The 13242-nt window shown below is 38.9% G+C and overlaps 1 protein-coding gene across 1 annotated transcript; it reads right to left on the reverse strand.

The window, feature by feature from the left end:
• Positions 1-1045: 1045 nt before the first annotated feature.
• LOC107373243 (uncharacterized) lies at positions 1046-13242 on the reverse strand. The gene is made up of 16 exons (XM_054736315.2): positions 13134-13242; positions 12907-13010; positions 12158-12430; positions 11980-12073; positions 11788-11855; positions 11477-11695; positions 11309-11374; positions 11100-11231; positions 10902-10964; positions 10662-10814; positions 10491-10556; positions 10297-10413; positions 10113-10163; positions 9972-10034; positions 1217-9886; positions 1046-1166 (listed from the first exon to the last, which is right to left on the reverse strand). Exons 1-15 carry the CDS (start codon positions 13240-13242, stop codon positions 1571-1573), a joined length of 9894 nt encoding a protein of 3297 aa, XP_054592290.2. The 3' UTR covers positions 1046-1166; positions 1217-1570.

Consider the following 13242-nt stretch of genomic DNA (forward strand, 5'->3'; position numbering starts at 1 on the left):
TGCATGTAAGCCATTATAAATATATACACCTATATTGTAAATACAGACACAAAATATACACTCAAGCACACACCAATATAGTTTCCTTTTGGGTTTGGCCCAGAACCTCTTTTGGATAAGCTGCCACTGTTCGTACTTTCTCAATCATGTTCAAATTCAAGCAGTATACATTACACTGTTATTTTATGTAATTTATAGCCGTAACAATTAAAACAGTAACATGTTTTACCTAGATTATATATGACTAATAGGCTATTGGGAATTTTATGTGTAATGACGTATTTAAATAATATAAGGTTTGTCTTCTTGTAAAATCATACTTGATAAAGTAGTCTGCACAATCAGCAGGGCAACACAGGGAGTCGAACCCCGTCCCAACAAGTGGGAGTACCTGTACTATTGCCTTTGCTTTTTTTGTGCAATATGACCAGGTAAAGCAAACCCTGCATTAAGAACAGCATCACAGTAAGCCGCTGAATCTTTGATCACTACACTTCATTAGTTGTGAAAAAAATTTAATGACTGATTGTCCAATTTCAAATCAAATTGTATTCAAATATATTTATGTCCATTACATTCTATTATCTAAGATGTTATGCTATGCAATGCTGTCTTATTGCAAGTAACGAAACCATAAACATTTTTTTTTGTTTTTTTTTTGTTGGTTTTTTTTTTTTTTACATTTCAGAACATATGGTACATGTTTGTATAATGCATATGAATACAATATACAACAACTATATATACACAGTAATAAGCACATAATATATTTCAAAATCACTACAGCCATTTAACACCACATGACTCCAAGATTACCTATAAAAATCCCTACAGCCATTTAACACTACACATGATGCCCAGATTACCTATAAAAATCCCTACAGCCATTTAACACCACAGATGATGCCCAGATTACCTATAAAAATCCCTACAGCCATTTAACACCACACATGATTCCAAGATTACCTATAAAAATCCCTACAGCCATTTAACACCACACATGATGCCCAGATTACCTATAAAAATCCCTACAGCCATTTAAAACCACACATGATGCCCAGATTACCTATAAAAATCCCTACAGCCATTTAACACCACACATGATGCCCAGATTACCTATAAAAATCCCTACAGCCATTTAACACCACACATGATGCCCAGATTACCTATAAAAACCCCTACAGCCATTCAACACCACACATGATGCCCAGATAACCTATAAAAATCCCTACAGCCATTTAACACCACACATGATGCCCAGATTACCTATAAAAATCCCTACAGCCATTTAACACCACACATGATGCCCAGATTACCTATAAAAATCCCTACAGCCATTTAACACCACACATGATAACCAGATTACCTATAAAAATCCCTACAGCCATTTAACACCACACATGATTCCAAGACTACCTATAAAAATCCCTACAGCCATTTAACACCCCACATGATAACCAGATTACCTATAAAAGTCACTACAGCCATTTCCAATGACATATCACTATTATCACCACAAAGTAGTAAAACCATTTTACGACATACATGATGACCCGATCAGGAAAAAAAACTAAAACTGTTTAAATCCACAAAAAATTCCCTGATGGTCACTAAAATATGTTGGCATAACAACTGCCTCCATTTCATATACCTTTGATTTTATATAAACGTGATCTATTAAAGTACCCCTTTCTGTGGTAGGATCTGTGACTATTTGGGCATAGCCTCTGTCAGTCACAACTTTCAATACAGCAGATGACTTTAAAATGTCATCATTAAAATCACCCATCAGCAATACGTTCTCACTTTGAGGCTCCAACCAATCAAGCAACTTTACCAAATTTGCTTGGAATACAGAAAGAGGATACAAAGGGGGCCGATAAATTACAGCCAGTAGTAGGTTTAAACTAACAAATGTGTAAGTTAAACACTCCAAGTTCACGTCTTGAACCTTTAAAAGTTCAAAGGACACTCCATGTGCAGTGTAGATGCCTACACCACCACGTTGTTGGTCTTGCAACGCCGCCAATGCCGCTTGATTGCTAGTATACGATAAATGTCGTGGACAGTTGTAAAAACTGTACCCATCAATCTTTACCGCATCTGAACAGGCTGTAGTCAGCCATGTTTCTGTTACAGCAATACAACTTGGTTGCAAATGCCGTGTGCAGAAAGCCAAGTCTTTAACATGTCTATTCAAACTTTGGACATTCATTAAAAAGAAAGTAAAGACAGATGTGTTAAATCTGTCCCACTGTGTATGTCCACTCAGAAGGGGCGCCATCCTACTGACAGCAACGGTGATGTCATCTTTACAGTAGATTCTTTTTGCATCAAACTTCTGAATTGTGAGCCCAGAAAGAGTCGTCACACGGCTAAGGGCAACATATGCTTGGCCAGGCGCAAATATTTTACTGAGGCTGACCACAGCTGAGTTAACAGTCAAGCCCTGTACTTTGTGGACAGTACATGCCCATGCCAGTTTGAGAGGAAATTGTCGTCGTAATCCACCTTTAACAGTGGCTTTTTCCTCTTCTGGTTCAATAGGTGTGGAACCAGCTAAATTCGATGACAGAGACTGGGAAGTTTTCCTCCTCTGCAAGCCTACACGATGGTCATCAAATTGAACATAAACCTTTTTAGGAAAGGTGTCATTGTCCTGCATTATAATCTCCGTCACAATACCACAGACCCCGTTTACCAAACCATCGGCAACATCCACATTTTTGCATAACATCACACGCGCACCCTTACCCAACAACAACTCTTCAGCCAAATTTGTGTTCGAAGCTCTAGCATGATTACCTTCCAACAACTTCAGTTTGCCAGTTTTTTTATCATTAACATAATCTTTGGCTTTAAATGATATATAATCAGGACAAGTCTGACATAACTGAATAATATTGTGCTCATTTACTTGTTTATTCGTCGCAAATATGTGCAAGGCTGAGCTCACCTCACCTGTTTCACAAGTTTTTAGAATCTGTAAATCCTCAGGTAACAGCGGTTGACCTTTGGAATGAGTCCTAATCCTATTTAACAGCTGGGAAAACACTGCATCTTTTTGTCTAACTATCTCTGTTAATTCAACAACCTTAAATAGATCAGTCCATATGCTGCTACCTACACCATCAGAATAGAGTGGTTTCCCTTTAACAGGAGGCAGCTGGAAAAAATCTCCAACAGCCACAACACTGACGTTCCCATAAGGTGAAAAGTTCCCCGTTTGTTTAATCTGCCGCAATCTACCATGGACATAGGATAAGAGGTTGTGATCTACCATTGATATTTCATCTATAATGAGAAGCTGGAGATCGCAAAATCGAGAACGCAAAGAATTGAGCTTCTCTTCACCTAAAGGAGTGTACGGTAAGCGTACATCCTTTCCTATAGAAAATGTTGAGTGGATTGTTGTGGCCTCCAAATTATATGCTGCTATACCTGTGGGAGCTGTTAAGAGCACACACGTGTTGTCGGGATGTTTACAAGTAGGTGAGAGTAATCTTTTAACTTCATACTCTATCGCGCGAATTAAGTGACTTTTCCCTGTGCCCGCACCGCCAGTAACAAAAATGTGCAGTGGTTCAGGATTAACGCCATTAACTTTACCTATACACCACTGCCGGATCTGATTAAAAACAGAGAACTGTTTCTCATTCAAAGATCTAATTAATGCCAGGCCTTCAGTTCTACTCATGACGTTTCTCCTCTCTAATCGTCCAATGTCCTTAGATGACGGAGCCAAATCTGGGATGATGTCTGGATCATCGTTTACCGTTTGTGAGCTCTCTTTCAATATTTCCACACATTCCAAACGCTCACCCTCCAACTCTGGACACAACTCACACCAAGCGTTCTCTAACATTGCATCACCAACAATATTGTCCACAACCTCCAAATGATCAGATTCCATTTCATATTTACCCCGATTTAAATCTACAACAGACTTTACAGAACGGTTTGTTCCATCAACAAATCTAATAAAACCGGTTCGGTAAAACTCCTCAAATGTTTTACAGGTTGAAGGCTTAAGTTCAGTATCAAAGCGATGTGGCAGAAACAACTGCAACATGCTTTGATAAAACTTCTCTGGCTCTCTGGTTTCAGAAAAACGGGCGTAACGAACAACGGCTGGCTTAGTTCGAGTTCTTTTTGCGACAAATCCGAAATCACTACTCAACTGTACGGGGTTTTTACATTTCTCGTTTTTACTCAAAACACGATACTCTGAAGCAAACGTCGCAAGGCACATGTCATTAAATGTATTATCATTAGGTCTGTTCTTATAACGGTCAGCTATGCCGCACATCCACATGTCGTCGGTACTGAGATCCTGTGACATTGCCTTTTGTCTCAAAACAGCAATGGGTAAACTCATTTTCACTACATTATCACCAGTGGGAACAAAAACTACTTTTCTAGAACACTCTTTTAGATGCATGTTGGTTAGTCTGTACACAGCTTCCTGTGCACAAACATCTCGGTTATGAAGATAAACATTTCCGAGTGTCTTCAAAGCCTCTTTAGCACTAACATTATCTTTAGCTGCTTCTCTTTGAGAATTAGCAAGCAGAAGGCCAATTTCCCGCTCGCTTTTGGACATATAAGATACTATATAAACACAACATGCATAAGCATCTACACAATATTGGATATCAATATTAGCATTCCAAGCTTTTAACAGCAACCTGCTATACTGATTAATCCAAATCTCATTAACTTGCCTCTTCAAAACAACATGTGTATTTCTACAAAATCGTTTATATGCCATTTCAAATACTTCCTGGCTAATACCCAGGCCTCTAAACAGATCTTCCACACTGGTATATGGACAGTCGTCACTAGAAATAGCAGTCTTTACTTTAGTTAAAATGGCACTAGCTACATCTTTGTCCATTTCTTGTTTACGTGATTTATCTTGAGACAAACAGGGACACTGCACAGTAGAATCTGTTTTATTGCATTTACAAGTTTTCGCTGCATCTTGATACTTTTCACCACGGCTAATAAAAGTTCTAGTCGATGCAGGTCGTGGAAAATTAAAACGACAAACAGTATTTTTCTTTTTACAAGTCTTTGAATGTCGTTTTGAATGCTGCTGCACAGATGAGACTACTTCAGACAGTGAATCTTCTTCAGGAGGAAGTTCACATGTCACATATTTGTCAATGAATGCAGTGACCTCCTCATCTGTGTTCTTGTCTATAACCGGAGCACCAGAAACCCAAAACAGACAATGACAATGTGGAGAACCACGCTGCTGGAACTCAACACGATAATAGTAATCTACAATCTTACCGATGGGATTGGCAGGAGACATAAGAACTTCTCTTAAGAAGACGTGCCATCGAAAGTCAAACATTCGGGCAGCAGTGACAGGATTTCTACGCAGCAGTTCACATTTATCAGCCCACTCCAGCTGTTCCACTGTCTGTGTTCTGCCTTCCTGTCTCAAAATACTGTACAGGAGATTAGTCCATCTCATATCTGCTGACGAAAATGATGCAAACCAAGTAGGTTTGCCCAGCATTCTAACACATGCCAGCAGGTCGCGTTGTGCAGTCTGCCAAAATGCAGGTGTGCCCCGAATAGGTTTGAGGAAACGATACCCATCATCAAACTCCAACAGCTTATTTAAGGAATCCTGATCCTTTACCAAATTACGCAAGTCATGGGATTCACCACTTTTACCTTTACGTAGAGCTATAGAAACTTTAGACACAACCTGCTCCAGTTCAGACATGTACTGCGCAAAAAAGATATATTCTACATTATGAGCAAATCGCCCATCAGCGTGAAGAAGTCTAGTGTTAAAATAACGATTCAATGTCAAATTATATTGCCGGCTTTCGTGGTACGTTTTTGATCCTGAAGGGAATAATACAGGGAAACATTTCGCCTCATTTGTAACATCAGAAAGCAATTTCACCGGATTATTACCTTCACCAGGAGCTACATTTAACACGTTGTCAACATACTGATCTAATGCTTCTTGTCCTATATCCACTGGCATGAGACAGGTGTCCTGAAACATACAGTGTTGCTGTCGATCATGCAGCAGTTCATCTTCATCCTCTTCTATGCACGCACCCTCATCTTTATCAGCAACACTGTTCTTTTCCGATACAGAATGGTCATCCACACGAGAAAATTCATTAATCCACGCTTCATTGAACTGTACATCTTTGTAATGTAAATTATGATGTTTTAAATACTGAAGAGCTTCCTGGACATGCACTGCGTCAACATACTGATAATCATAATGGCCTTTATATGTTAATTTGCGTTTTAACTTTACAGGTAATAAAGACCCCTCCATGTTGGTGCGTGGTAACAAACTGCACGTTTCAACTATATTTGCTGGTACACAAGTTACAGGCCCATGAATTCCATTCTGACCACCTTTAGGCAGAGCCAACATTTTCATAAATGGTATATTTAAAGCTATCAAATGTTGCTCTAATGTATTTAATCGTGCCAACTGAGGTGGGATGGGATCAACAGTCAGTTTGTTGATTGAACTCTGTGGAGGTATTTGACCATTGTTAATTTTATAATGGCAAGTGTAACAGATATACAATGAATTTCTAGATGTATTGAAAAACTCACATGGTGACTTGCAGGCACTGGTGCATCTATGCATATAATCTTCACTTATACATTTATCTGCTATAAGTGACATTTCTTTGTTTTTTTTATAATAATCTTTGCGACAATTTAAGACCTGATGTTTAAATAACAATCGAGAGCATACACAACACACAAAATCAGGTCCATCTTTTACCTTCTCCAAAAATTGCTCAGTGACAAAATCAAAGTGTTGTGACTTTAATTTAATCAGCTCTCGTTTGTGCTTTATACCTTCTATTAATCGTGTTTTATGTTCATCTTTAAGATACTGCCTTCTACTCAACTCTCTTACTTTTTGTTGATGAGATAAATTATGGTGGTATTCATGAATACTCCTCCGTTTAACTCTTTCTTGATAAGATAAATTATGGTGGTATTTATTAATACTCCTCCGTTTAACTCTTTCTCGATGAGATAAATTATGGTGGTATTCATGAATACTCCTCTGTTTAAGTCTTTCTCGATGAGATAAATTATGGTGGTATTCATGAATACTCCTCCGTTTAACTCTTTCTTGATGAGATAAATTATGGTGGTACTCATGAATACTCCTCTGTTTAACTCTTTCTTGATGAGATAAATTATGGTGGTATTCATGAATACTCCTCTGTTTAACTCTTTCTTGATAAAGCAAATTATGGTGGTATTCATGAATACTCCTCTGTTTAACGTTTTCTCTGTAAGACAATTTATGATGATAGTTATACGAACTCATCTGTTTAACTTTCTGTTTATGTGTAGTAACAAATTTGTATTTAAATTTGCTGGAATTGATTTTTGTCAACCTGCATACAAAACTTGTCTTATATAATTTTTGGCTCTGAGTTTTAACTTTTTCATTAAATGTATTGTCATTTCTATATCGAAAGGCTTTTGTAAAAGCCTTTTTTTGTTTTTTATATTTAGACAAAACTTTATTACTGTTCATACTTTTAATGTTTGGGTCAGCATTTAACTGCTTTTTTATTGATCTTCTGCACCTGTTTACAGTGTCTGACAAAGAATCAACTTTACAAAAACCCAAACATGTTTCTTTGTCACCCTGCTTAGTGCAAATAACAGGTTTAAAAATATTAAAGCAGTTTGACAAATATAGTCCCTCAATGATGAAATTACTGGATTTAGGACTATATTTGATCCACTCAGTGCCATTATTAATAAATATGTGCACGCCTAACATATTAGCTGCAGCCCTAAATTCTACTTCTGTAGCACAGTGACCTACATACTTCATCTGTGAGTGTTCTATATATTGTGACACAGAAGCATGTTTTCCCAGGAACTGTTGACACTGTTCAGTATTTTTTAACATGTATGAAACAACAGAAAGTCGGACCTTACGATGGCCTTTCTGTGACCCACTAATTGAATGAGCTACAGCTCTGAAAAAACTATTACCATCTTCTACAATATCCTCTGTCTTACACACATTTCCCAAAGTCCCACATGGTGTAGAGTCTTGGGAAGTGTGTTTGTCATAATCTATTTTCAACATGTTACAAAGAGTTTTACAAACATCTGCAGACAGAGGAGTAAAAGTATTGGAATCATCAATGGCACTGGCATCATGTGCTTCTATAGAACAAGGTTCAGTAGCAGCTTGTCGAGTGTTATATTTTCCAGAATCATCATCTACAGTCTTGCAATACCCATAACATGTTTCCATGTTAAGCTGTTTAACACAAATGACTGTCTCATAATGGTTACCATTACAATTTTGTAAATAAACACCTTGATTAGATATGCTGCTGTTGGAGCTGTATTCAAGCCATTTATCATTACAGTAAGTGAAAATGTTAATAACAAAATAATCAGCGGCAGCTTGAATTTCTACCTCAGTTGCCCAGTTTCCTACATATTGCATCCTAGATGAGTTAAGATAGTGTGGAACCGAGGAATACTCACTTCTTAAAATACTTTGATATGTTTGAGGATTCCTTTTTAACTGGTTTACCACAGCGAGCCGAATTTTTCTATGATGTTTCTGGGTGCCAGTAACAGCTCGACTTACTGCCCTGAAAAAACAGTTTCCGTCACCCACTATTTCCTCATTCACACAAGGTACACCCAACTCACCAACACCATAACAAGCATAATCACACTTTTCATACTCCACATTCAACCGTTTACACAGAACCTCTGACACATCACTAGAGATGGGATCAAAATGCAAAACCTTTGTCGTAACATCACTAACAAAAACAGAGTCCATATCCTTAACATCATCAATCTTCGTCCTTTTGCATGCTGTGGATGTGGATGACCTTTTGCGCTTCTCCCCTTTGGCCTTCGTGGGAACTGCGCTTGTTTGTTCAGATACATTTGTAAATGTGTCCATCTGAACAATATCCACTCCAGTGATCTCAAATGACTTCTGAGATCCCACTAGTTTACTAGCAAACCTCTGAAAATGTTGAAAAACATTATCAAGGTTTGCAAAGTACACAACTACACTCTGTCCTGTCGGGTCTACCATGCCGTCTGCAGAGCGTGCATGGGAATCTACTACAGCATAACGTCCATTATCACAAATGATAGCGCAAGTATTGCCACTTAATGTCATAATGCAAGTTTCATGCTGTGTGCACATCTTCTGCAATCCATCCAGGAGAGGAGTGTACACACCAGCATCTATTAACTCGCCTTCAACTACATCTACATCTCCTGAAACAAAATCCCCGTGAACAAGCTTAAAACGCTGTTCTTCTATGTCAATTTCCTTTGGCAAGTCTGGAACAGAGAGAAACTCATGTCCACCTCTAATCTTTTTGTTGTCGCGCAAATCTGTGTACAGCTCATCTCCTAACTCAACAACGTTATCCAACACGGCAAAGTCCCAAGAAAAAACACTCTTCTGTTTGTGCTTTGTTAAAGCAACAACAGTAATAGCTGCACACTGAACTCCCCCATATTTAAAACGCCTATCGCCCTGGTGAAATGATCCTAGGATAGAGTCTAAAACTTTATCATCCTTGTGTGAGCTTGTATCATCTTCATCAAAATTATTTACAACAGAACTGCTTGAAGGTTCCTGAACAGTTGTCTCTGGAACTAGAGACGATAGCAAAATCTGTGAACGCATGCAAGAAGGGGTGTTAGTGGACTGACCTCTGGGTGATGCATGCACGTGATGGCAATCACCCTTCTGGCCAGAAGGAGGCATCACAGCATGAGCAGCACCAGACCCAGAGACAGACCCAGGACAACCAGATGCCTCCTGATGGTGGGGTAAAGGCAGCTGGTCACAGTCCAACACCTATATAAAAGAAATTAAAGGGCAATACATCCTAAACACCATCAAGATTTGTTTAGTTTTTATGTTTGAAACACACACTTCTTACCTCCTTCCTAAAATGAACAGACTCCACGTCTGCAAGAGGATTTATGCAAGGTGGGAATGCAACCTATAATTCAAGAACAACAACAGTTAACAAAAATAACACCACAATGTATTTGTATGCCAGATAATTTAATGAATCAACCTCCTGCTGGACACGCCTAGCTGCTTTCTTAAAATGTCGCACAGACGTAGTCTACAAACAGAAAATAACACGGTTAAGTACAATACTTTCAAATATACCATACAGACAGCCCATATTACAAACATCAGGAAGTACATTACACTTCACATTAGAAGATAATAATAAACATTTTCTTTGAAGTTACCTGTATGTCTGTGGGACCATCTGAACCAGCCGATGGAGCAAGTGTGTCCATGGCAACCACATTGTCAGGTGAGAACTGTGGGATGGAACACTCCTTCACAGCCACTGGAGTGCCAATCTATTGAACAAGAATGACCAGATATTACTATCTATATGGAAATAATCTAAAAAAATGTAATCAAAACATTCACTAACTTCACCAAGAACCACTACTTTCTTGGGGGAATCAGAAGCGTGTTCAGACTCCCCTGAATGGTTCCTCTGTAATGATTAAAATAAATAATAAGCACATTGAAAGGCATTACTAGCAGTGTCACCTAAAGTCATACACTTTTAAGAATATTTATACTTTACAAAGTATCTTACCATCCCATCAGGTCTCACGGGTGTCCATTGGGAAGGGGGTGGAGGTGTAATGGTTTCCACAACCTTCGCAACAACGCGTGGCACATTACTTGCCGTAACTGGATGAGACACCTGGCGCTGCACCAGTGGCTTTGGTGAGGATGTCTCCAAGAACTGAAGTAATTCACAACAGTTGTATGATCACTGACACCATAATGTTTTTGTGTGCAAGAGTCTTTAATTAATCAAACAATTATTTACCCGCTGCTTTACTGGCCTGGGCTTCAAGACAGCAGGCTTCTTGCGATGTCCCACAGACGTAGTCTACAAACACAAAAGTATTATTTTTTAGTTTAGTGTAATACTTTAAAAATGACATACCGACAGCCCATATTACAACCATCAGGAACACCATTACACTATACATTAAGAGACAATAAAGCCTTTGTCTAAAGATACCTGGATGTCTGTGGGGACATCACCAAGAGCCGATGGAGCTAGCGTGTCCATGGCAGCCAGAATTGTAGGTGAGAATCTAACGGGATTCAGGGGGATGAAACACTCCTTCAAGGCCACTGAAGTGTCATCAGTCTATTGAAGAAAATTCACCACATATTATCATCTAATCAAAATTCTTTGAAAAAGATAAATCAAAAACATTCACAAACCTCAGAAAGAACCACTCGTTTCTTGGGGGAATTAGAAGCCTTTTCAAATTCCCCTGAATGGTTCCTCTGCAATGGTAAATAAAAGAAAACACATTTAGAAGCATTAGTGTCACAGCTGCTTAAAATTAGAAACATTTTACAATATTTATACTTTATAAAGTGTCTCACCTTCCCGCTAGGTCTCACGAACGTCCATTCGGAAGGGGGTGGAGGTGGAATGCGTTCCACACCCTTCACAACCACACGGGGCACAATACTCGCTTTCAGCGGACGAGACACCTGGTGCTGCACCAGTGGCTTTGGTGCGGGTGTCTCCAAGAACTGATAGGAGGCATGCCACATCAGTTGCGTGAGTATAGGCATCCCGTGGTCATCACTGAGGTGGATCTGCAACCACAAACACAAACAAAAGAAAATACAAATTTATTACCTCAAATTTAAGAATCTTTACCTCATTTTCTTCCAAGCAATATACTTACACCATCACGGCACCACAGTTCGCGACGGTACCTGGGTAGGTCATCGTGGATCAGCACGTAACTTACACCTTCGAAGCAGAAGGAAAAAAATTAATGTAAAGTTATGAAATGTGAATGTTTGATGCCTAAGAGTATATAGTATTAACACTTGTCGTCAATACTACCTTTTTATCCAATTATGTTGCAACTTACGTAGCTTAGCCGATCTGCGGTGGTACTCCTGCTGAAACAGGTCTTGACGCTCCCAGGATCCAACTAAACGGGGAATCATGGCGGTACAGAAAACCTAAAAAAATAAAGAAATAATTTTTTAAATATACGTTTACAGTCACTTCCTATACCTCCAAAATTACACAAATCAGCTCCTCACCTTAGGCCAGCGACTGAGAATAGCCAAAAGGTACCGCTCAAAAGCATCCCCTGCCTCTTCAACTGTTCTGCTGGCCGTAAGGTTGTTAGAAGGAGCCATGACGCAAACAGCATCAGGCTCCCGAGGTAACACAGCCTGTGAAACCTCAAGGCGCAGAAGATCTGCACAAGCTCCTGGAGTGGACATCACTCCAAAAGCGAGGCCGCCAACCGGCATAGGGACTATGCCGTCTGCCACGGACCTCAAGTGGGAGTCCCCAACAAGTAGGACGAACTAAATTAGAAAAAGAAATAAATACATTTTCATATAAAACTATCTGTATTAAATGACATTTCATACAAAAGACAATGCAATATGCTTTTCAGGAAGAAAGAGATAACATTAAACAGTCAAAGTTTACAAACAATAAAACATGAAATGGTAAAACCAATTACAAAATACACAAACATAATGACATGTAAATAAAAATAAAGACATGTAAAAATAACTGAGCAGTTTAAGTTCTAAATCACAGATTGAGAAGCACTGAATAAAAAGGATGATTACAACTAGGTTTTCTATTAAGATTCAAAAGTTGGTAGACTTGGGGCACAAGTCTAAAAGAAGCCAATTCAATCCGTTTGCAGCACTGTAACTGATAGCAGCTTCAACACCATCTGACTGTTTCCTTAGGATCCCATAGTACTGCTACATAGTATTGGAAGGAAATCTATATTTACATTTTAAATATTTGTGAACATTACACTCACTTTCTTGTCAGGAATCCCACCCGGAAGGACCAACTTGTGAGCTTTGTTGGACACTGCACTAGTTGGCCAACGACGAACTCTATGGCGCCAGCCGGTACCAGAGACTTAAAAAAAAATAAAAACATTTCAATCTTTTTTTGTCTAATAATTTTTTCACCTTACATAAATACAGTATAAATTAAATGAATTGCATAACACTACAATAATTTGTTCTACTAAATACATACGATGAACGTCGTCACTGTTGGGCGTTGGAATCCCAATACGCAGGGGCGGAGGTGGACGTTTGCTGCGCTTGGCAGCATCCGCCTTGCGTTTGGACACTTTGCCAGGCAT

This window comes from Nothobranchius furzeri, chromosome 5, assembly GCF_043380555.1.
Source record: "Nothobranchius furzeri strain GRZ-AD chromosome 5, NfurGRZ-RIMD1, whole genome shotgun sequence".
Taxonomy (NCBI): Eukaryota; Metazoa; Chordata; class Actinopteri; order Cyprinodontiformes; family Nothobranchiidae; genus Nothobranchius; species Nothobranchius furzeri.

Bases quoted from the DNA above. Each gene is read 5' to 3' on its own strand.
- LOC107373243 (XM_054736315.2), bottom strand. From the start codon at position 13,242: ATGCCTGGCAAAGTGTCCAAACGCAAGGCGGATGCTGCCAAGCGCAGC. The intron at 11,232-11,308 runs GTTTGTGAATGT...TTTCTTCAATAG, and splicing joins AACGAGTGGTTCTTTCTGAG to ACTGATGACACTTCAGTGGC. The intron at 10,557-10,661 runs GTAAGATACTTT...TAATCATTACAG, and splicing joins CCGTGAGACCTGATGGGATG to AGGAACCATTCAGGGGAGTC.